At 40.7% G+C, this 25,943-nt stretch overlaps 1 protein-coding gene across 11 annotated transcripts in view; it reads left to right on the top strand.

The window, feature by feature from the left end:
- The first annotated feature begins 9,239 nt into the window (after positions 1-9,239).
- Positions 9,240-25,943, top strand: part of pym1 (PYM homolog 1, exon junction complex associated factor) — a 159,604-nt gene continuing 142,900 nt past the window's right edge. For 10 of the 11 annotated variants that reach the window (XR_009508963.1, XR_009508969.1, XR_009508966.1 and 7 more), the window contains exons 1-2: positions 9,340-9,386; positions 11,575-11,668. Coding sequence is in view for 1 of the 11 variants with exons in the window: in XM_059955985.1 (XP_059811968.1) it covers positions 9,263-9,386; positions 11,575-11,668; positions 16,829-17,300 (690 nt within the window). In the remaining 10 variants the exon portion in view is untranslated. Of the gene's footprint in view, positions 9,387-11,574; positions 11,669-16,828; positions 18,031-25,943 lie in introns of those variants that run through there. The other variant, XM_059955985.1, reaches the window with a different exon arrangement.

Genomic DNA, 25,943 nt, shown 5'->3' with positions numbered 1-25,943 from the left:
GCAATATTACAGGTTGTCAGGTATGATGTTATGGCTGAATCACTGAAACATGGCTGAAGGATGGTTGTAGTTGGGAGCTGAATGTCCAAGGTTACACATTGTATCAGAGGGATAGGAAGGTAGGCAGAGAGGGAGGCGTGGCTCTGCTGGTAAAGAATGACATCAAATCAGTAGAAAGATGTGACATAGGATCAGAAGATGTTGTATCCTTGTAGGTTGAATTCAGAAACTGCAAGGGTAAAAGAACTCTGATGGCAGTTATATCTAGCTCTCCCAACAGTAGCTGGGATGTGACCACAGATTACAACAGGAAATGGAAGAGCTAACATTGTCAAAAGGGCAATGTTATGATAGTCATGGGAGATTTTAACATGCAGGTCGATTGGGAAAATCAGGTTGGTAATGCATCTCAAGAGAGTGAGTTTGTTGAATGCCTACGAGATGGCTTTTTCGAGTAGTTTGTCATTGAGCCTACTAGGGGATCAGCTGTACTGGATTGGGTGTTATGTAATGAACCGGATGCAATCAGGGAGCTTAAGGTAAAAGAACTCTTAGGAGACAGCGATCACATTATGATTGTGTTCAATTTGAAATTTGATAGGGAGAAAGTAAAGTCTGACGTAGCAGTATTTCAGTGGAATAAGGGAAATTACAGTGGTATGAGAGAGGAGTTGGTCAAAGTAAATTGGAAGGAGCTCCTGGCAGGGATGTCAGCAGAGCAGCAATGGTGTGCATTTCTGGGAAAAATGAGGAAGGTGCAGGACATGTGTATTCCAAAAATCAAGAAATACTCAAATGGTAAAATAGTACAACAGTGGCTGACAAGAGAAGTCAAAACCATTGTAAAAGCAAAAGAAAGGGCGTATAACAAAGCAAAATTATTGGGAAGATAGAGGATTAGGAAATTTTAAAAAAACTACAGAGAACAACTAAAAAATTATTAGAAGGGTAAAGATGAATTATGAAAGCAAGCCAATAGATAATATCAAAGTGGACTGTAAAAGTTTTTTCAAGTATGTTAAAAATAAAAGAGAAATGAGAGTGGATATAAGATCACTGGAAATTGAGGCAGGAGAACTAATAATGGGGGACAAGGAGCTGGCTGATGAACTAAATATTTTGCATCAGTCTTCACTGTGGAGGACACTACCAGCATACCTGACGTTGTAATGTGTGAAGGAAGAGAAGTGGATGCAGTTACTATTACAAGGGAGAAAATGCTCAAAAATTTGAAAGACCTAAAGGTACATAAGTCACCCAGACCAGATGAACTGCATCCCAGGGTTCTGAAAGAGATAGTGTTAGAGATTGTGGAGGTATTAGAAATGATCTTTCAAAAAAATCACTGGACTCTGGCATAGTGTCAGAGGACTGGAAAATTTCAAATGTCACTCCACTCTTTAAGAAAGGAGGAAGGCAGCAGAAAGGAAATTATAGACCAGTTAGACTGACCTCAGTGGTTGGGAAGATGTTGGTGTTAATTGTTAAGGATGAGGTAATGGAGTACTTGGTGACACAGGACAAGATAGGACAAAGTCAGCAAGGTTTCCTTAAGGGAAAATCCTGCCTGATTAACCTGTTGGAATTCTTTGAGGAGATTACAAGTAGGATAGATGGGGTACAGTGGATGTTGTATATTTGGACTTTCAGAAGGCCTTTGATAAGGTGCCACACATGAGGCTGCTTACCAAGTTAAGAGCCCATGGTATTACAGTAAAGTTACTAACATGGTTAGAGGATTGGCTGATCGGTAGGAGGTGGCGAGTGGGAATAAAAGGATCCTTTTCTGGTTGGCTGCCAGTAACTCGTGGTGTTCCACAGGAGTCAATGTTGGGACCACTTCTTTTTATGCTGTACTGTATATAAGTGATTTAGATGATTGAATAGATGGCTTTGTTGCCAAGTTTGCAGTTGATACGAAGATTGGTGGAGGGGCAGGTAGTGTTGGGGAAACAGGTAGGATACAGAAAGAGACAGATTAGAAGAATGGGCAAGAAAGTGGCAAATGAAATACAATGGGAAGTTGATTGGTGAAAGAGATAAGAGCTGGAGAAGGGGGAAACTAAGAGGAGAGAACAGAAGACCATGGAAGAAAAGGAAGGGGGAGGAGCACCAGAGGGAGGTGATGAGTAGGTAAGAAGATGAGCTGAGAGAGGGAAATGGGAATGGGAATGGTGAAGGAGAAGTTGGGGGCAATTACTGGAAGTTCGAGAATACAAGGTGTTGCTCCTTCAACCTGAGTGTGGTCTCATTGTGGCAAAAGAGGAGGCCATTGACTGACATGTCAGAATGGGAATGGGGAGTAAAATTGAAATGGGTGACCTCTGGGAGATCCCACTGTTTCTGACGGGTGGAATGTAGGTGCTCGGTGAAGCAGTCTCCCAATCTAAGCCGGGTCTCACCAATATACAGGAGACCACACAGGGAGCACTGGACACAGTATATAACCCCAACAGACTCACAGGTGAAGTATCACCTCACCTGGAAGGACTGTTTGGGGTTCTGAGTGGTAGTGAGGGAAAAGGTGTAGAAGGAGGTATAGCACTTGTTCCACTTGCAAGGATAAGTGCCAGAAGAGAGATCAGTGAGGAGAGACAAATGGGTAAGGGTGTCCTGTAGGGAGCAATCCCTGTGGAAAGCAGAAAGTGGTGGGGAGGGAAAGATGTGCTTGGTGGTGGGATTCCATTGGAGATGGAGAGTTGATGTTTTGGGCCAAGACCCTTCTTCAGGACTGAGAAGGAAGGAGGAAGATGCCAGAATAAAAAGGTGGGAGGGAGGGGAAGGAGGCTAGCTGGAAGGTGATAGGTGAAGCCATGTGGTTGGGAAAGGTCAAGGGCTAGAGAAGAAGGAATCTGATAGGAGACGAGAGTGGACCATAGGAGAAAGGGAAGGAGGAGGGCACCCAGGGGAAAGTAATAGGCAGGAGAGAAGAAGTAAAAGGTCAAAGTGGGGAATAGAGGAAGTGGAGGAGTGGGGGGAGGGGGGTTGTCGAATTTGTTTACCTGAAGGAGAAATCTATATTCACGTCATCAGGCTGAAGGGTACCCAGAAGGTGTTGCTTCTCTGCTCTGACGGTGCCCTCATCGTGGCACAAGAGGAGCCCATAGACGAGTCGGAATGGGACTTAAAACATTTGGCCACTGGGAAGTCCCGCTTGCGGCAGATGGATTGGCAGAGCTCAACGAAGTGGTCCCCCAATTTACAAAGGTCTCACCAATGTAGAGGAGACCACATTGGGATCACTGGACACAATAGATGACCCCAGCAGATTTGCAGGTGAAGGTGTTGCCTCACCAGGAAGGTCTGTTTGGGGCCCTGAATGGAGGTGAGGGAGGAGGTGAATGGGCAGGTGCAGCACTTCTGCTGCTTGCAGGGATAAGTGCCACGAGGGAGATTTGAGGGGAGGGACGAATGGACAAGGAAATCGCGAAGGTACTGATCCCTGCAAAAAGCAGAGGGAGGAGGGAAGGTAAAGATACGTTTAGTGGTAGGATTCCTTTGGAGTTGTGGAGATAGCAGGAGTTGCAGAGGATAATCTATTGGATGCGGAGTCTGCTGGGGTGGTAGGTAAGGACAAGAGGGACTCTATCAGTATTAAGGCGGTGGGAAGATGGGGTGAGCACAGATGTATGGAAAATGGAGAAGATGCAGGTGAAGACAACATCAATAGACACAATAGCATCAATACACACAATGCTTCTAAGCAGTAGCCATCAGAAAAAGTCAATAACATTACCCTAGGTTCTCTTGCGTTACCGGGTAACCTTTGTTCACCTTCACAAGACCTTCTCATAACCATTCCCTTTGCTGACTGATAATAGCAATGATAAATGCTATTGAGAAGAAGGCCCTAGAAGTAAAGTTCTTTCCCTCAATTCTCATGGACCGTGTAGCTGTGAATAACCGCCACCGTTCCACTTCCTGTCTCAAAGTTTCTCCTTTCATCATGTGACCACAAAAAGAAGTCAACAGGCACAAATTACATATCCTGTACTCTCAGCAAAAGCTTATCTCACCAATAATCTGTCAGGGTAAAGAATAAGTTGCTTCTACTCCGTTCTATAGATTTGATAGTGCCACATGAGGTGCAGTGGGTAAGTCATCAGGGATGTTGTGAACTCCTTCTGCTATTTGTGCATGACCTCTGCATGCTCATGGCATTGACATTCATGGTTGTGCATTCACAGGTAAGGGCTTCCCATGAGTTAGGGAAATTTTGAGAACATCTCGAAGCATTTTCTCTATCTGGAAGTCTCTCACCATAATAGAATTTTAAGTAGGGTGCTTGTTTCAGGAGTCTTCTGTTAGGCATATGGATAATGTGGCCTATTGTAATTGGTTGAGTGTGATTGGCTAGCATTGTTCTGGGAGAGGATGGTGAACATTGGTTTGCATTTTCTACCCATGGATTTAGAGTACTTTGTACAGTATTGACGGTTCTCCTACACTGTTTTGAGATGCCTACTGTCAGCTGTTCATGTCTCAGATGCTTACAAGAAGACAGAAAACATAGAAAATTTACAGCACAATACAGGCCCTTTGGCCCACAAAGCTGTGCCGAACATGCACTTACCTTAGAAATTACCTAGGATTACCCATAGCCCTCCATTCTTTTAAGCTCCATGTACCTATCCAGGAGTCTCTTAAAAGACCCTATCATATCCGCCTCCACCACTGCCACTGGCAGCCCATTCCACGCACTCACCACTCTGCGTAAAAAAAACTTACCCTGACATCTCCTCTGTACCTACTTTCAAACACCTTAAAACTCTGCCCTTTTTTGCTAGCCATTTCAGCCCCGGGAAAAAAGCCTCTGACTATCCACACGATCAATGCCTCTCATCATTTTGTACACTGCTGGATCACTGCTTCCTGGGAAACCATAAACTACATTTCAGATAGACTGTAAATAACCTATGGTACAAATACACAAACCTTTTAAATTATTTTTAATTGTGGTATTTCTTGTTTTGTGATCGTGTGTTTTTATTGTGATTGTTGTGCATCTAATGCTATATTCCTGTGATGTTGCTACAAGATTTTAATTGCACCTGTGCACACATGTACTTGAGCATATAACAATAAACTTGTCTTTGTCTTTGACCTTGTATAAGAAGAAACCAAAACTTGAATCACTGAGATGATTCCTAACACAATTTATTTATATATGTAGGCTACCTTGATTCATACAAAAAGGGGAAAATGCTTACTTATTCCAACACATATAATGTCAAGTCAGTTTCTGGCTGCAGGGAGCAATCCCATTATCTTTCTCCCTACTTACCCACAGTTCAGCAACTTATTCTGTCTCTCACATGCTCATTAACTCCTCTTTGTTTCCTTGGGCCACTTCTCTATCTTAAGGAACTATTTACAGCAGCCAATTTACCCGCCCACGGAACATGTGATGAAACCAGAATACCTGGTGGGAATCCACCCAGTTACAGGAAGAATGTGCAAACTCTGCATAAACAATGCCTAAGGTCAGGATCAAACCCAAGTTGCTGGAGTTGTGAGGCAATAGTGCTACCTGCTGTGCCACTGCACAGTCTGTTTAGACGATTCCTCCAGAAACAACACCTGTTAATGACAAGGGAAATATTTATAGACAACAGGGTGAGACAACAGTGGCTGAGAGGGAAAATATCATCTCTAGAGGGTGGGTCCACATTGCCTGTGGTGTGGTAATTGGACAGGTGGGAGGAGTAGTTTTTGTCAACTGGGTAGAAGCTGACTCAGAGTAAATGGATTTTTGAGTAAGTACCAAGCTGGTAGCAGAAGTGCATTGAGCAGATAGTATTAAGGAAACAGTTCAAGAGTATTCTCTCAGTTCCAAGCTGGTGGCAACATTTTCTGGTAGAACCTACCAGGTTGCCATCCTTTCAAGGTTCCTGCTCTCTCACTTGTAGTTTAATGACATTAAGATTTTAGAGGTTCAACTTCACATTAAAAGGTCAAGTGAGTCAACATTTAACAAAGTCTCCAAACAACATAATGCAGGTTGAAAGTTTACAGCTTTGTTATTATAAATTGGACATATTAGAGGGCCTGTCTCTTGGTCCGCTTAATATAATTAAGGCCTTTTGCAACACATGGGAAATACAGGACTAAAGTCTTGTTCTATGGCTTTGCTAATTTATGAATCCACTGACTTGGAAATTTATTTCAATTTCTTCAGTGTCAGTAGTTCAAAATCCTGGAATGCCTTCTCCAGCAGCACTGTGGGATCATCTTCACAGGAAGCACTGCAGTCATTCAATAAAATAACTCATCTTCATTTTTTCAAGGGTAATTAGAGATGAGCAGTAAATGATGGTCTTGCCAGTGTTGCCCAAATCCTAATAAAATAAAATAATTCCAGTGTAACACACACAAAGTTCTGGAGGAACTTAGCAGGTCAGGCAGCATCTCTGCAGAGGAACAGAGTCAGTGTTTCGGGCTGAGGCCCTTCATTGCGACAGGAAAGGGTGGGGGGGGGTGAATCTAGAATGAGAAGGTGGGGGAGGGGAAGGAGTACATGCTGGAAAGTGATAGGTGAATCTAGATAAGGGAGAAGGTAGGTGAGTGAGGAGGGAGATAAGGTGAGAAGCTGGGAGGCGATAGGTGGAAAAGGTAAAGGGCTGAAGAAGAAGGAAATCTGATAGGAGAGAAGAGTGAACCTTGGGAGAAAGGGAATGAGGAGGGGCACCAGTAGAAGGTGATGGGCAGGTGAGGAGAAGGGGTAAGAGGGGAGCCAGAATGGGGAATGAGAGAGCAGAGAAGGGGAAAAGGGGATAAATTACCACAAGTTGGAGAAATTGATGCTCATACCATCACTTGGCTTAACCTATTACCTTCCAGCATGTACTCCTTCCCCTCCCCCTACTTTCTTTTTCTGGCTTCTTCCCCCTTCCTTTCCAGTTCTGATGAAAGGTCTTGGCCTGAAACATTTCTATTCCCCTCCATGGATACTGCCTGACCTGCTAAGTTTCTCCAGCATTTTGTGTGTGTTACTCTGGATTTCCAGCATCTGCAAAATCTTTTATGTTTAAACTTATTCCAGTGCTCTCCTGAATATACTCCCACCTTAGACCCTCCATTAATTTCAGGTCAATCAAAACTTTGCTGTCTGTAGCCCAGTTCACATCAAGTCTCACTTACTCATCAAGTCCAGGTCCTGAAATGGTTTACTTCTAAATTTCTTATGTTCTTATCTTTCTCTGATGATAACATAACAGTCTTTATCACATAAATAAAGCATTTACCCAATATGGTATATGCCATTGTTCAACTTACCATAAGCTTCCTCACACCACTCTTCATCCATTATAATATCTTTGTAACCTCACACAGCTCTGGAATCCTCTATCTTTACATTCTGCAACTGCCAACCAAAGGCATTTAATGGTCAGTATAGGCATGGTGGTCTGAAGGGCCTGCTTTTGTGCTATATGACTCTATCACTCTCTCTTTATAGAACCATACAGCACAGTACAGGCCCTTCAGCCCACAATGTTGTGCTGATCTTTTAATCTACTCCAAATACAAATACAAATACTTTATTGTCACCAAACAATTGATACTAGAGCGTACAATCATCACAGTGATATTTGTTTCTGCGCTTCGCGCTCCCTGAAGTACAAATCGAAGTAAATATAATAAAAATTTAAATTATAAATCATAATTAGAAAATAGAAAAGGGAAAGTATGGTAGTGCAAGTCAGGTCCAGATATTTGGAAGGTACGGCCCAGATCCGGGTCAGGATCTGTTCAGCAGTCTTATCACAGTTGGAAAGAAGCTGTTCCCAAATCTGGCCGTACGTATCTTCATGTTCCTGTACCTTCTCCCAGAGGGAAGTGGGGCAAAAAGTGTTGGTCTTATCCTTGATTATCCTGGCAGCACTGCTCCAACAGTGTGTGGTTTAAAGTGAGTCCAAGGATGGAAGATTTCTTTGTGTGATGTGCTGGGCTATGTTCACTATCTTCTGCAGCTTCTTCCGGCCTTGGACAGGACAACTTCCATACCAGGTTGTGATGCACCCTAGAAGAATGCTTTCTACAGTGCGCCTATAAAAATTAGTGAGGGTTTTAGGGGACAAGCCAAATTTCTTCAGCTTTCTCAGGAAGTAAAGGCACTGGTGGGTCTTCTTGGCAGTGGACTCTGCTTGGTTAGACCAAGTCAGGTCATTTGTGATATTCACCCCGAGGAACTTAAAGCTTTTGACCTGTTCCACTTGCGCACCACCGATATAGATGGGGTTGTGCGGTCCGCTACTCCTTCTGAAGTCAACAACCAATTCCTTCGTCTTGCTGACGTTGAGGGATAGGTTATTGTCTTTGCACCATGCCACCAGGTTCTTAATTTCCTCTCTGTATTCAGACTCATCATTACCCAAGATGTGTCCTACAATTGTGGTGTCATCAGCAAACTTATATATTGAGTTCGATGGAAACTTGGCTGCACAATCTAACCCTTCCTTCCCAAATGACCCTCCATTTTTCTATCATCCAGGTGTCTGTTTAAGAATCTTAAATGCCCCTACCACCACCGTACATTCTGTGAACCTACCACTACCGTACATTCTGTGAACCTACCACTGTGCAAAAAAAAACTTCAATGAGGTTCAGTCACTGAAGGTTTAAGGAGACTGACTAGGTATGGTCTGGTTCAGATCTTTGAAACTGCTCTCTTTGGCCCTTGTCTAAATAATTCCTTTATATGACTTGTTGTTAAATTCTGTGGCTACATTAGAAATGCAATATGGGGATGATGTGTCACTTAATTTCTCAAGCTTGTTTTTCCACTGCTGTACTGTGACCCAGCTCCATACACTCATCCTTTCCCCAAATCTATCATACTGCTGTCTCTCGTCAGCCATAACGTTAACAAGGATCCGTTAACACCAAATTTTAGAGTACAAAGGCGGGAAAGTTATGTTGAACCCGTATAAAACATTGGTTAGGCTGAAATTGGAATAATTTCTGGTAGAAAAATGCAAAGGTGCCGAAGAGGGTAGAGGAAAAAAATACCATAATGGTTCGAGGAGTAAGGGTTAAAATTTAGATACAAATCTTTGGGTTTCTTCTCATTGGAGCATGCAGGATTAGGTGGAGTAACGAGAGATAATGACCCCACCAGCAGATAGTTGAAGAATTGGGCGGGGGTGATTTAAATACAGGATTAAAGATACAGTGGATTATTTTAATATATTTTAATATTTTTTTAAAAAGGACGTAATTATTTCTTTCTCGTCATCTGACGCGCATTGAAACGACGAAGCTTATGTTTGGGCACGCCTTTTGCCGTGTTGTGTCGTCCCCGAGCGCGGCCACACCCACTTTCGTGCTTCAATTGAAATCGTCACAGCAGAAAACCGCCATGGAAGCTGTTCCCGTCGCTGATTCTGGTAGGGCTCGCTCTTTTGTAATTTTTTCTCAAATAGGCGACGACAGTTTATTAAGGTTGAGAATCACTTATGTGTGAAGGTGTTCGAGCGAACGAGTGTAATGGAGGACACCAGGTCACTTCGACCAAGTGAAAATTGAGGAAGGCTTGTGGGAGGGCGGTGGCAGCAGCAGGGCCTTTAGCGCGAGCCCCCAACATGGCAGGAAATGGTGATTTGGAAGGGGTATAATGTAGTCTTGGGAGTGCGGGCAGTCCTTTGTGGCTCACTTGGCTCTGTAGTTCGAGGCCCTTGACGAAATCTGAGACGGTTTGATTAGGGCTTTTGGTTCTCTTTGAGTTTGTCTGTCGTCGTCATCGTTGCCCTCTCCGCCATGAGAGGTGAGTGGCGCAACTTCCGGCGCGCGCATCATGGCGGCTTTTTATATGACGGATGCGACGGGTGAGTGTGGGTTCTTTCCCCGTGTTCGTCTACCCTATTGTCTCTCCGCTACCGTTGCTGGTGGAGGGGCTCTCTGGAAAGCAGCGTATTACAGTCTTTGCCTTTACTACTCGCCATTGCGCTATGGATGTCGACCCTGGCTCTTAGGCCGCGTGAACTGTCCCCGCCTTGATGGCGGGCGGAAAGCTTTAAGAAAGTGCGTGGCGCCGATTGCGGCCTATGCAGAAATTCTCCATCGGTATCTTGCCCAGTACCTGAACTTGAAATTGTAAATCTTTCCGAGGCACATTGTTTAGTGCAAACTAAGATATGATTTTTTAACTCGGGTTTGCGATATTTATAATATAAATATTGAATTCTGATGGTTTGCGCTGATGCCGAACTATTAATCCTAAAATACCTTTATCCACAATTTTTATCATTAAATCTTTTATTTAAAATTTAGTTGTTATAAAATAACCGAGTTTTACTGCGCCTGAGATTGCATTTCAGAATCTAATTAATTGCGCAATTTTGTTATACGTTTTTAATGGTAATGTTTTTTAGTTTAATTTTAAGTCAATCCTTTTCAAGTGTGCAATTTTAACTATTTTAGTTTGATGAAATGCAGTGGGCAAGCTTTGTTTTCGCTCTTGTGTGGATATCTTGATTTTTTTTTGCCAATATGGGGAATCCGGAGTTAAAACCAGGTACTTTTCTCAAAGGTGAAATTGGTGGCTCTTTATACATACAAATAGAATGCTTCCTAAAACGACACAAAACCTTCAAGCTATTGTAAATGGGAGAGGCCCTGGGAGCAAGGTGTTCCTCCCTTCAATCGGAGGTGGTTGTGAATGTTAGGGTACAAAACAGGGAGATAATAGTAATTTATGAAAAAGAAATGTGCTAACTTTATACCAATTTGTAGTATTTTAAAAAATCTGACATATTGGGCTTTAAATTGTCATTTATTTGGTTAGTGCATGAGATAGTTGTACTGGCATTTGAGAGTTACTGTAACCTATGGAATTAGAATCCTGTGTTAATGTTTACTTGCCACCAGGAAGCTTTTGAAAGCGTTCAATTAAATTTACTGCTTTTATTTCGGAGTGCAAATATTATAATGTAAATATTTGGTATTTTATAAATTTCTTTAATCCAGTCAGACTATTAGCTCTGTCATGAAGCACAAATAGCTTAAAGCAATGTTGAATCTACCACACAGTGGTTCAGCAGCATCTGGAGTTGTTAACCAAATTTGGTACTTTGCCTGAAAGACTGAGGGTGTGAGGGTGTAAAACACTCTCCCTCTCCTCCTCTTTCTTCACCCCCCCCCCCAAACACAGGTTTAATCACATCCTTCCTGTGTGTGTCATCAAGACTTTCCAGGTGCAGGAGAAGCAGATTTGAGGTGATTAGACAGCATGAGCAAGAGCTCTTTCATGCAGTTAATAGTTGGGATTTAACATTCACTGTAAAAGTGTGCTAGAAGCAGATTCAATTGTGGCTTTCCAAAGGACATTGTATATGTAAATAGAAAGTATTTGCAGTGGTAGAGACACTTGCAAGTATTGGATTAACTGGATTGTTTAAAATTGTTTAAATTCAATAGGCCAAATATGCTGTAACAATTCTGATTGTAACACCCACCCCACACTACTTATTTAAAAAAAAGTTGGCAGTATATAGGATGTTGATTTTCGAGCTTTACTTTTGTGCCAATTGCTGGAAGGTGAGGTGATGAAAACTTGTCTTTCCTCAACATTTGTAGGAAAATATATTCCAGCATCACAGCGTCCTGACGGGACTTGGCGAAAACCAAGGCGTGTGAGGGAAGGATATGTGCCTCAAGAGGAAGTGCCAGTGTAAGTAGCATTTTGAAGAAACTGAATCTTTTGAAGTGAAATTGTTTCTCTTTTTTAAAAAGTTGTGGTAGAGTGTGCACCTTTTCTCATTGTCTGTGTTCAGCCTTGGTTCACACCCAGTGCCTCTAAACACCTGTCATCTTCAACAATGGCACCAATTGTTACATTAAATTAACTTGTAGAATACAAAGGTGTTTCAGCTATCAAAAGTTTATTTAGCCTTTTTATTTGACATGTTTATAGTTCTACAATTAAATTTTAATAGTGAAATAGTACTTTGCCTTGGGGAGTGACTAGGTGCCCACAGAAATGACTGGCCTCGGTTGTCCACTGTTAACATCTTCAAATACAACTGTTGCAGATTTATTTTTGACTATTCCAACAAATCTTTGAAGTCTTGCGTTTTTGCAAGTAAAAATAGCTGAATTTCAGTATGACTCTCCAGCTCGTCCTCCTGTAGTGGCATTTTCATTAAAAAAATACTTACCGACAATATCAAGTACAGTGCTAGAAAGTTTGTGAAACTTGTAGAATTTTCTCTATTTCTGCGTAAATGTGAGCTAAAGTATGATCCAATCTTGCAAGTTCAAAAAAATATTTAACCCAATTAAATAAAAAGATTATACTTATTTTTATTTGGAAAAAAAATGGAATATTACATGTAATTGTTGGAATAAGTATGTGAACCTTTCAGCAACTGGTGACCCCCCCCCCCCCAACAATAAAAACTGCACAAGTGTTTCCAGTGACCACTTTGCAGGATGACCACTCTTGGGGAGAGTAGAAAAAGTACTGAGTTTCCTCCATTTGTAGACAGATTTGTTACTGTGGACTGATCTTTTAGAAATGCTTTTGTAGCCTTTTCCAGCTTTGCGCATCTCTATAATTATTCTAAGGTCCTCAAAGTTGTTTTGATCGAGGCATAGTGCACATAAACAGATCTTTCTTGGGAGCAGGCTGTCAGTAACCTGACTTTGTGTTTTATTGGGCAGGAAACATCTACAACCCACACCTCCAACCTCATCTCATTGATTGGAACACCTGACTCCAAATAGCTTTTGTAGAAGGCATTACCCCAGAGGTTCACATACTTTTTCCCAATAAATGCATGTAATATTGGATCATTTTTCTCAAATGAATAAGTATAATGTTTTTTTATCTAATTTGCTTCTCTTTGTCTAGAGTTAGGAATTAGGTGACTCAGAAATATTTTCAATGCAGTTAATTTCCCACTATCTGTTTTCATTACAAAATGGTAATCTGTGTTTCATTTCAAACACATTTTCTTTGCTCATGAGCACCTAAAATAATTGGATTCCCAGCATCGCAGCAGTCTTTAGTTAAGGTCCAGCCTTGGAATTTAGTACTTCTGAAAGGAATGGAAGGAAGTAAAATTGAATTGTTCCCTGTAAGTACCCAACATTTGTCTGTTGCAGCATGATTAGCTTGGAGACCCAAACCATCACAAGTCAAAAACTGTTTTGAATATTGTTATGATTACTCTGGCCTTGTGAGTGAAGCCATTGTCCCATGTTTACTTGAACATGCTGATTAATTTATCTGGATTTAATAACCACATCTGGCTTAAATCCTAACCAATCTTAATGTTTGAAGCAATTTGGGTGCTGCAACTAATCTGTGTGCCAGGGTTTGGAAAGAGTAAGGCTGGCCAGCATTCCTGGTATAAATCAATCCAGGTTGGGCAGAAAGAGATGGAGTTCCAGCAAGTTAATCAGAATACTGTTTATTATCACTGATATATTGTGTGTCATGACATTTGCTGTTTTGTTCAAGACAAATTGCTATAAGACTCAAAATTATATAAAAATTGCAATGTTAATTAAATATACATTTAGAATTTTGAAGCATGAGATAACTTTTACTCTCCTGCAATGCTACCTGTTAATAGCCATGACACTTGAAGGACTTGAGGCCTGTTAATTTTGAAGAGGAAGTGAGCATTACCCTAGACATTCCCTTTGTCAAGCTCCAGATTAAGATTGAAAGATTGCAGGCAGATTCCCAACTTTTTTTACTGTAACGACTGAGCATAGTAAAGCTTTCTCTCCCCTCTTTCTCCCAACCCCCTTAATGTTTTCTGTTTCTTGAAGGAACTGACTTGAGGTTCCCTGCCCATGATACTTTTTGTAGCTGCTGTTGGACAATCTTTCTCCTCTTCCTGCCATTGTCCCAATCAAGCAGAGAATACGGTCTGTTACCTAATACTGCAAATTGTGTTTATCTTCAAAACGTCCAGAAGTTCAAAAAGGGTGCTTTATAAATGTTCCTGATTGGCCCTAAATGTGATATTTTTCCTTTTTATAAACTATGGATAAAACTTTTTATGCAAAAGTGGGGAAAATAGTTATTTTAAACTTAACTACTGCGGGCACAATTTTGAAATGTGCATTACATGCAAATGTTTGAGTTTTAATGAAATTATAATTGGGACATCTATAATAATCATTCAGTGTTTTTTGGTTAATAAGACACTTGGAAATATAGCATGCTTTTAATCCAGTTGATGACATATGCAATATTTATGCAAAATTGCTGTGTTAAAATTAAAATACTGCCTTAAGATGGATCTGCATTATAAAAGGAGTCGGATGTGAGTGTTTATATTTCTCGTGAGAGCAAATGCACTCCTGATTCCATGCTTGCTCACTGCGCAAATTAGGTTTAACAATATGCTAAAAATTAAGGTTTGTTTTTATAGGAAAATTGCGTGATATTTCCATCAGTGCAAGTCAACCTTTCCAAGTATTGCTGAATAAGTGCACCCACGCTCCCCTTCTGCTAGCATTTGGAGATCTTCATAAATGCACTTATTCTATGTGCACCTTTCGCAATGATGTGCAAAAGCCTTTTGTGCAAAGCTGTTATTAAAAGGTACTTCAAAAATAGAATTGGATTAATGTTTCTAATGAGATTTTTGAATTCCAGTAAATCCACTTGGCAAAGTGGATGTCAAAGCAAGCAAGAAATGCAAGAGTTCATTACGAATCACTTTCTTATAAATCTTCCCAAAACTTACATTCATAGTTAAAATGTTTTTGCTCCTTTCTTTGGTTATACTTGAATTCTTTCACCTCTTATTGCATGTTTAGTAGGCAAGGAAAGGTAAAGGGACATGGTTAAGTAAAATGAGGAAAGGAAAAATAAAATGTTGGGAAGTTGGCATAAGGAAATGGTGTTCAATGGAATGGATCTCTCCCCTCATTCCTCAATTTAATGTTTGTGTTGGCCTATCAATGAAGGAAAATTTTAACCAGTGTGTGGGTGATTTTGTATATAAAGAAAAAGTTCAGGTGATTGGTCTGCATTTGGGATGGTTGCTTGTGTGCCATAAGAACATTGGAAATAGGAGCATGAGTAGGTCATCTGGCCTATTGAGCCTGCTCCACCATTCAATAAGATTATGGCTGATCTGGCCATGGACTTGTCTCCACATACCTGCCTTTTCCCCATAACACTTAATTCCCCTACTCTGCCTCATGATGGTGGATGGTATAGTTGAAAATGGGGAAATTAAGATAGATAAAACAACCTCAAAAGAGCTATGGGTAGGTTGATAGCCTGCAGGTGGGATGCAATGGGAAATGTAACCAAGGAAGAAATGGCTTTGAATGAAAAGTGACATCTTCTGGAAAAATTGGCAAGATGCTGCCACTTTCTGTCCTGTCAACCATTCCCTGTTTAGTTTGCTGCATAAACTATGTAATGTGTTATAGCTGGAGCAGCTTTGAAATCTTGACTTCATGTCATACTTGATAGCTTGAACTTGGTATTTGTTTCTTTTAACATCTGCTCAGCATGTCAATACATTCTTTTACTGGTTTCTCAGCATAATTTGAATACCAGTGCTATAAATCCTCATACAAGGATGAGATATTCAATTCATATGATTGAGCCTGATCAATCCATCTTTCTTCTTCAAGCAATGAGCACTATCTTTTTTTCTCTAACAGTTCTTAATGTTGCTATTGCTCCCTACTCCTGTTTACAGTTGCAAGATTAATTTGATTATTTAACTGGCCCTACCCCATGCACTTCAAGCTGTATTAACTTCTATCACTACAAGCATTATTTAACTTGTAGAATGTTTGCTTATCAATTCAATGCCGTGCAAGTTCAACCGTCTTGACCTTGGCCAATGGAAGTTTTGCAAAATATACACCTAAAATTTAGTGCAAAAACAGCTGCAATGGTGTTCAGTAACTAAACTGGCAATTTCTGAGGGGCAGACATTAGCAGGTGTTTTGCTATCTTTGATTTCATTGAAGAAGAAATTAATGTCGTGAAGATGATTGCTTTAACCAAATTGACTATTTTGAAGGAATCTGTTTGAGTGAAGAGGAAGTGTCACTTGAATTCTAAAATTGACAAGTCTGTACCTGAATACTAACATTGTGACTGCAGCAAGTCAGCCTTTCACGAGGGAAACATCTTTCCAGGGCTAATTTGGTCAAAGTTTTAACTGCTCTTGTTAAAAGCCATCCCATTTCTGAATGATTTTACAGAAGGACTCTGGTTATTGACAGCAAATGCAGGTTTTTCTTTCTCTTTAGAACAGCTCATTTGTTCCAAAAACCCCTCAATTTTTCATTTCCCTGTTCTAGGATTAAATTAAGAAAATCACTTCTAGCATTTAACCCAAGTGGGCACTTTTCCTGTCAATAATTGATGGCAGGCTGTGCAGCTGAGGGGCATCAGAGCCAAACCTGGTACTGTATTTATTTGAATGAGGTAGCACAACTGAAGGAAATGGGAGATATTTTGTCAGGCATATTAAATAGCACACCAGGAGCTTGTTTTGGGGAAAACCTTTCAAATACATTGGCTTGCAGTCTTTGCTTCCAACACGTATTGAAAAGGTGGATCTTTTACTCGGACAATTTCTGCTACAAAAGCTGGTCCTTGTAATCATGCAGCCCACAGGGTCAGCTTTGGTTACAATTGTCCTCAGTTGGCTTATTTTCTAGGTCAGACAGAAAAGCATGGTCACTTAAATGAATTCAGTATATTAGTGCCAATGAAACTGTTGTCCAGCAAGAGGTGGGAGAGCAAGGGAGCAAGTAATGAGAAAAATTGTTGTAACTCATTCTAATTGTATACTAGTTTGCATGGCCTGTTATTATCTATATTTATTGTGTGCAGGTACGAGAACAAGTTTGTGAAGTTTTTCAAAAGTAAACCAGAGCTGCCGCCAGGCCTTAACCCAGATGAATCCACCAAAAGCAAGCAGCAACAGTCAAAGCAGGACGGAGAGCTAGCTGGGTTATCCAAGTCAGCTAAACGCAACCTCAAGCGCAAAGAGAAGCGCAAACAGCAGCAAGAAAATGACGGCACCACCGAGGCCGATGAGCTGAGTCAAACGTTGCAGAAAACCACCATTGTTGGTGGCAGTGGCAATCCAAACCTGCAGGCTGCTGTGCTGCCAGGTGACCACGATGGAGCAGAGAAGGCCAAAAAGGTAAAAAATCTCAAAAAAAAACTGCGCCAAATCGATGAACTACAGCAAAAGCTAGACTCTGGCGAGATTAAGCAGGCAACAAAAGAGCAGCTGGAAAAGTTGAGCCGCCGAAAACAACTGATGGAGGAGTTGGAGGATTTGGAACTGGGTTTGTAGGGGAAAAACATGTATGCTTTCAAGGATACGGGGAGAATTATTATTCCATATCCATGCCAAGTAACTTTCAGACAATATTGGGCACACATCCTAAAGAGACCAAGGGTCACACAATGGGACATCCTTGCCCATACTGGTCCTTGTAATCATGCAGCCCTCATTTTGTTGGTTTTATCACAACTGATGGAACTATTTTTTAAAATTACTTTCCAATGTGTGGGAAAACTATATGGAATTAATGTGCTATTTAGTAGACTGAATCTTCGCTGTTACACTACGCGACTACAAATGTTTCCATTGTTCCACTGCATCTCATTGCGTGTTTAACCTGAACCAGGGGTTCGTCATGCTGAGAAGCCTGATCATCATCTCCAGTGCTTTCACATAATGGGGAAAATAAGAATCCAGTGTTCAATTCACCAAAAATGGTTACGGCACGTGATTTTGCCTTCCATCCAAGTCTCTCATCTTTCAGTTTTGTGTAATAAAATTCAGATTGAGAACCAAATTTAACGATGAGGAATAAGATGTATTATCAACTGGGAACATTGACATTAAAATTACCCTCTTTGGGCTGCTGTTGCACTAAGTGATACCTGCCGATTATTTTTTTTTGAATTATGCTTGCTCCCATTGTTGGGGGATTATTGAATTGATATTTGTATGTCTCACATGTGGTGAACTCTTGTCTAAAGGTTTTAATAAAATCATTTTTCTGTGTGCCCTTAAAGTGCAGAGTGAGCATGCTCAAAATATTTATTTTGTATACAAGTGACAGCTGTGCTTCACTGATATAAAGATAGTGCATTAGTGATCTGAACTACTTGAATTCAGTGTTATTGTGGGTCTGTTTTTATTTGCTGTTTCTTGTGTAATTATCAATTTATAGTTGTACGATTTTCCCTCCCAATGTGGACCACAAGCATCGCTAGCAGTTCTGAGTAATTAAAGCTGAAGCCTCTGCACTTTGAATGTATATGAAGTTCTTTGCAAAACTTCTCAGATAAGGCGCTAAGTTAGGCGCTAAATTAATGCAAATCCCAAGCTGCCTATTTATTGAATGCAGAAATGAATGTAGTTAGGGTGGTACTGCCAAGTGGCACTTGTGGGGAAAATGAAATATTTCTCTACTAGCATGATTGATGCTATTTTAAAACTACTTTTCTCCCAACAATACATATACAATATGTACTTGTGTTCATTGATGCTAAGGCTCCTGCGACAGCTCTCCAGGTAATGGAGATGAGAGGAAGTGACATTACATTTTCTGGTTTCATTGCCATTCAACATATTGGCTAAGGATTGGTACAGAAGTCTGTATTGGTGGCTTTGGTGCCAAAGGGCAACACTTTGAAATTGGCAAAAGAGACCTCTGAACTGCTGGAGTTGGTTCGTTCACTTTGGAGTGGATGTCTTCCCAATCATATGCAGGTAATGTATCTATGCGCACAATTTTAAGGTAATACAAGCAAATATTAAGGGTGGTTTTTCCAGTGGTGAAATTCAATGAGAATGTCAGTTTAATGTATTGGCTAATACTGGAAGAAGGCAATGGCAAACCACTTCTGTAGAAATATTTGCCAAGAACAGTCATGGTCATGGAAAGACCATGGTTGCCCATGCCATATGACGTGGCACATAATGAACAATTACTTGAAAGCCATATTTTGTTAAATATGTCCATTCTAAAAGGAATACCAAAATAAATGTGCATTTTCTTTATTCATACAATTTATTTTGAGTTTTAAAAAACTGAAAACTTACAAAAACTGCCAATACTGTTCAAGACTTGTCTATGACTTTTTAAATGTGTACTGTATTTCAGATATAGAAGGAACTCATGGCTATGTGAAGGAAATAGTTAACAGAACAATTAAGTGTGACTTAAAATGGCAGCTGATCAATATATATTTACAGATTTGTCTAACTTGGAATTTTTTTTCTAACTGAATTCCTGTTTAAATGTGGTCCAGATTTAATACAGTTTTGAAAGTGGTCTGCTTGTACAACCAAGAAGTTTTGAATGCAGTTCAAATGAAGTTTTGGAGTGAGCAGTGGATTAGTTCGTCATTTTGGGTAAGGGTTTCTGCAGAGGTACTGGAAATATTGTCATTCCAACTTGCTGTTTTCAGTGTGGTTATTTTCTAGTTTCTAGTGGTGGTGCTGCTGCTTGTTCTGGCTGTAGTTACTGGCCCAACTGCAGAATAGTAATTTGTGGATTAAATGAATCATTTAAATTGTTAGAAAATTACTATAGTAGTCTGTGATGACTCTGCTCTGGTCACTATAAACTTAGGACTGAATAAGTCATAAAACAAGTAAACTTACTGAAACTCTGCTGCATTATGATGGGATGCAAGTTCATAATTTCTCATGTTGCTAGGGTGAATGGGAAATGTATTCTCTTGAAGAAGGCTGGGTATATTAAAGGTTGCAGTAGGTCTATGGTTTAGTTAGCTGCCTAGCACCTAGACTTCCCACAACAGTTGGGAAATAAATTTTCTTAAAAAAGTTTCACTGTATTTCAGGGAAAGAAATCTGCAGTTAATACCTCATCTGGACTGTATAACTACCAACCTGTATGGTTGACTTCAAACTGCAGCCTCTTCAGAAGCAATTAGGGGTAGATAAATCTTGGCATTGCCAGTGATATTCATTCTACAAAAGAACAAAAATCAATCAGTATTCCAGCCTTAAAGAATACCTTGGTGTGCATAGAGTGCCACTAGCAGAAGCTTTTATTTTGTATTTTAATATTTTGAAGAACCTGATTGATTGCTAATTAATAGGAATCAGGAGCCTAAATACAAGCTAGTTTATCCCTATTGCAAGCCCAGCAGCAATAGAGCCACTTAACTCAGCAACTGCCTGGATCAGCTATCTTGGGACAGGCTGCCCACTGCAGAGTGAGCGCAGAACAGTTCAACCCATTTGTGCAAATAAATTGCATGTCAGTTGGTGGGTGTGTGACCTTTTAGGATCAACCTAAAATAGCTTGTTGCCAGCAACCCAGTCTTTTTAGAAAAATTGACAGTTGCATTGAGCTTGGAACCATCCTTTATATTATACCTCAGCAATTAAATTATGTATTAAAATTTCTTAATAGATTTAGTTTTTGTAAGGTTTGTACTGATCAGTGTTTAGATGTGAGTGGGGTCTGGTAAATATGAGGTCAAAATGCCAATCTTTGGCAGTTTTTAAAATCAATTTGAGATGTGAAAGGGGGTACTATGGTGGAAACTCCTTAAATTTTTCTGAAAAATGGTATCAGGATGAGGTAAGCAGATCTAAAATAGCTTTAGATCTTCCTCTTCTCAAGCCTTTGTTAGCTCTTCAGGTAGTTTGCCATTGTTTTTAACCCCCTCTACCTCCCACACCCCTGCCCCACATGTTCTGATTTTCATTTGTGGTATGAATGGGAGAGGAGTCTAAAGCTACCTTTTCTAGTTGATAGTACTGACTTCATTTGTAGCAGCTCTACAGCCGACATGGGTGAGAGTAATTAACTTGGCACATTCCAGAAATTGATTCTGATACTTTTTAGTGAGTCCGGTTTAGCATACTATATTTGCAGTGCTGCATGGACAAAATCAGGTTTTCACTTCCAGCAGAGGAAGAACTGTTTGTATCTTTGTACCACCCATTGTATAATTAAACTTCTGACTTGCATTCAAGGGAGTTGTAAGTTATAGCAGTCGCCTCCCAGTTCTTCGCACTGGAGTATTTGACTTTTAACTGGATTTTAACTTAAAAATGGAAATAAAATTTTATTGTAAGTAACTATCAGAAATGTGTTGCTTGCTGTGTTATGTTGTCTCAATGACTGGTAAATACATTTCCAAAATTAGTGAATAAAAGTTGAAATGTCAAAAGCTTGTGATTGCTTGCTTTTAACTTTTTTCCCCCAAGAAAGTGTTTCCATTTCTAGTGGAACCCTAACTGGAAAAAATAACAAGCCAAGTTTTGATCCATTACAAAATGGCCAGTTTAAAGAATCAAGGATGCAATGAACTAATTTTGGACCACAAGGTACCTGGATTTCATGTCAATTTCAATTACCATACAATTATCAATAGGTAACACTGGAGGGTGTCAGTTTTGCTTCAGTGGTTTGAGAAAGTGGGTTTAAGGCACACAATAGAGTCTCCTGCCTTGCAGCATTGAGTGCTTCAATAAATTGTCCAATGGCACAATTTGAAAAAGTTGGGAGGTTCTTGGTATTGGGAAAAATTACTTACCTTTAGATCAACATCATATACATTTTTATCACTTTCATGGGTGGTTACTCTGCAAATCTTTATAGTGCAATAGCAAGAGTCCAACTACTTTCTAAAGCACTCTGGTGTTTAGATGTGAAAGTTCTATGAAGCAGCATAAGCTGGGGAAGATAGCTGTTTAGATGTATTTGCAGATTGAATGTCTAGTGATGAAGATCTTATTCCATCTTTTATTGTGTATGAGTTGATCTCCACAGGACAAGTAATATAGATACAATATACTTTGATATTAAAGCAGACAATTTAAGAATCAAAGTTGGGTAGCATTGAAAGGTAAAGAAATAAATGTTAAGCTTTTGAATCTAGCAAACTGCTATGTCCTATTGTAGAAAGGAGGGGGGGGGGGAAGAAAGCTCCCCTCAGTGAAGGCAAGGGTCTTAATAGCTTTAATGTTGGGTGACAGGATGGTAGGATTCATAAAGTAGTTGTGTGGAAGAATTACCAAATTGGAATGTTGGTTTTTGTTTTAGTGAGATTAAGGGATAAATATTATCCAGTACACCAGTGTGAATTCTGCTCTTCAAAATAGTATATCTGAGAAAGTAAATGAAGGCTTAGTTTGGCTTTGTCTCCTGCAGTGGTCCTGTTGTAAAGCAACTGGTAATTGAACCTCAGCCAGTTTCTCTCCATTTTGCTGATGGTCACTTCCAATTAAACTATCTTTGCATCCCAGGCCAATAATATAGATAGTTCTGTGGAATTGAGCTGCGCAAATTTGCATCATGCCATACTGCTGCATTCTTGATTATCAGTAGTCACTGGAAAGCAACTGGAAAAAATAACCGCAGTGCTTGCATTTATCTAGCACTCCTTAATTGCAAAGTTATAAATGATGGAATTGGATTTTTAAAAAATATTTTGCTATTAGTGCAAAAACGTGGATAACTTGTTTTTTTTCTTCTCGTATAAATTTTACCAAAAATTGGCAGCCGAGGTTGGATGTAAAATTTTGGTCACAAGAAACAATCATGCATTGGTTCATACACCAGTTCTATATAAAACTAGGGTCTGGTTCTGAACTACTCAGGAAACATGCTACAATTTCTATCTGAACAAGCCTCCAGTTGAAACATCCTCAACTATTATTTTCATAGGTCCTCGTAAAACTCACCACTCATTTATAGTGATGAGCAGTAAGTGACAGTGGAACTCATTAGTTTGTGCTATCTGGCATGATTACATCACTGCACTTTCCTTAGACACGTACCAGATCAGAAGATCGGAGTTCAGGTCCTGACAGTTGAGCGCAATGCTGAAGTTATTCCAAGTACAATACTGGAGTCTTTCATATGAAATGTCACAGCTGGATAGCATCTTCCCTTTGATGAAGGGAAGATGAAAATGATCACAGAATTGAAGAGGAGCATGAATGTTCTGCTTTATCCTTGCATTCTCAACAAAATTCTGTTTCTCTCAAGCTTGCTGCGCGCAATTTGTTGCTGCATTTGCTATATTATGAGTTAAAACTTTAAGGGGAGTATTCTGCTAAATTTTGGGTCATGAAGGTGAAAGGTGCGAAAAATACATCTCTGCCAAATGGTGTGATTCTGCCAATGGTTATGTAGACTTGAGGTGCAGTCAGTTTGAAGATAGAATGATATAGGTTGAGCTTGAATAACCAGGTGTTAAGTTCTGAGAATGAAATTCTAACAGTTGAAGGAATAAATTTAATATGCTGAGAATACAGGAAAAGTATAACAGGGAGAAAGAATTATTTTCCCATTCATTGCTTATGACATTGGATTCCACTAGCTTTGCAATCTCATGATCCTGAGATGTCAATATTTACTTCCGAGGTTCATGAAGCCACTATGGGATTTTGTTGAGAAGAACAGAGCTCAGCAGACCATTAAGCTTGCAGATAGCATTTTCACCTTCATTATGCTGGCACAGTCCCAGCTAGAGGGGCACAGTGGCTCTCCAGTTAGCACCAATGTTACTGGGCTATGAATAAGAATTGTGGTATAGTTCCTGTTCCTTATCAGATGATTCTTGCTAGGACATCTAGGATAGGATTGGATTCAGATGTAATTTTTAATGTATAGTTGTCTAGATTTTTAATACTTGCCTAGATTCCCCATGTTAACACAATGCAATGTCAAAGTCAATGCCAACACCATCAATTGGCTGTGGATGGTTACTTGAAGACAGTGTAGTATTAACAGCCTTGCTGCCAAAGAGCAACACTTTAAGACTGGTTTTTCCAAATGCTTGTGAATCCTATTCCTAAGAATTCTCTCCACTAACTTCTCTACCGTTGATGCGAGATTCATTAGTTTCCAAGATTACTCCTGGTTTCCTCCTTGAATAATGGAAAAATATCAGCTACTCACCAGTCCTCTGGGATCTCACCTGTAGCTAGAGAGAACACAAAAGTATTGGTCAAGGCCCCAGCAATCTCTTCTCTTGCCTCACAATAACTTACAGTATATCCCTCAGGCTCTGGGGACCTTAAGAGACCCAACACCACTTCCAACTTTATCTTGAAGTGCCTTAGCATATCAATATGAGAAATTTTTCCCTATCATCTATGTCCTCTTTGATAGATACTCACGTAAAGTACCCAGTAAGCACCTCATCCACATTCATTGCATCCAAACAAATGTTCCCCCTTATCTGTAAGTCATCATACCTTCTCCCTAGTTATCTTGATGTGTGTATAGAATGCCTTGGGATTGAGGCAGCAGAGTGGTAGGGCTTTGGCTCAACAGGCTTAGGTGGTGACGAGGCGAGGTAAGAAATATGTGTGTGAGGCCAGTTTTCTGTGCTGGATGTCAGATGTGGGGGGTCCTGTAGTTTCCCAGCCTCCCGGACAGCCGTACCTGCACCAGGTGTATCGAGCTGCAGCTCCCGAGGGACCGAGTTAGGGAACTGGAGATGCAGCTCGATGACCTTCGCCTAGTCAATGAGAGTGAGGAGGTGACAGAGGAGTTATAGGCAGGTGGTCACACTGGGGCCACAGGAGATAGAGAAGTGGGTAACAGGAGAGGAAAGAGGAAGAGTCAGGTACTAGAGAGTACCCCTGTGGCTGTACCCCTTGACAATAAGTACTCCTGTTTGAGTACTGTTGGAGGGGGACAGCTTACCTGGGGGAAGCGGCAGTGGTCGTGCCTCTGGCACAAAGTCTGGCCCTGTGGCTCAGAGGGGTAGGGAAGGGAAGAGGAAGGCAGTAGTGATAGGAGACTCTATAGTTAGGGGGTCAGAGAGTTCGATTCTGTGGACACAGGAAAGAAACTCAGATGGTAGTTTGCCTCCCAGGTGCCAGGGTTCAGGATGTTTAGGATCACGTCCAAGATATACTGCGATGGGAGGGAGAACAGCCAGAGGTTGTGGTACATATTGGTACCAATGACAAAGGTAGGAATAGGGAAGACGTCCTGAAAAAATACTACAGGGAGTTTGGAAGGAAGTTGAGAAGTAGGACTGTAAAGGTGGTAATCTTGGGATTACTGCCTGTGCCATGCGACAGTGAGGATAGGAATAGGATGAGGTGGAGGTTAAATGTGTAGCTGAGAGATTGGAGCAGGGGGCAGGGATTCAGATTCTGGATCATTGGAACCTCTTTTGGGACAGGTGTGACTTGTACAAAAAGGACAGGTTGCACTTGAATCCTAGGGGGGGGGCCAATATCCTGGCGGGGAGGTTTGCTAAGGCTACTGGGGAGAGTTTAAACTAGAATTGTCAGGAGATAGGAACCAAACTCAAGAGACTGGGGAAGAGGAAGTTGGCTCACAAATAGAGAAAGCTTGTAGTCAGTCCGAGAGGGAGGATAGGCAGGTGATAGAGAAGGGACGCACTCAGATCAAAGGCTTGAGGTGTGTCTATTTTAATACAAGGAGTGTTGTGAACAAAGCGGATGAGCTTAGAGCGTGGATCAGTACTTGTAGATGTGATGTGGTGGCCATTACAGAGACTTAGATGGCTCAGGGACAGGGTTGTTTACTTCAAGTGCCGGGCTTTAGATGTTTCAGAAAGGACAGGGCGGGAAGCAAAAGAGGTGGGGTGTGCCACTGTTGATCAGAGATAGTGTCATTGCTGCAGGAAAAAGTGGACGCCATGGAGGGATTGTCTATGGAGTCTCTGTGGGTAGAGGTGAGGAACAGGAAGGGGTCAATAACTTGACTGGGTATTTTTTTATAGACCACCCAATAGTAACAGGGATATCGAGGAGCAGATAGGGAAACGGATCCTGGAAAGGTGTAATAATAACAGAGTTGTTGTGATGGGAGATTTTAATTTCCCAAATATTGATAGGCAACTATCAAGGTGGGGTGAAGTTTGTTAGGTGTGTTCAGGAAGGTTTCTTGACACAGTATGTAGATCAGCCTACGAGAGGAGAGGCTGTACTTGATTTGGTATTGGGAAA

The sequence above is a fragment of the Hypanus sabinus genome, chromosome X1 (assembly GCF_030144855.1).
Source record: "Hypanus sabinus isolate sHypSab1 chromosome X1, sHypSab1.hap1, whole genome shotgun sequence".
In the NCBI taxonomy this organism is placed as follows: domain Eukaryota; kingdom Metazoa; phylum Chordata; class Chondrichthyes; order Myliobatiformes; family Dasyatidae; genus Hypanus; species Hypanus sabinus.
This window is presented reverse-complemented; position numbering and strand designations above follow the sequence as displayed.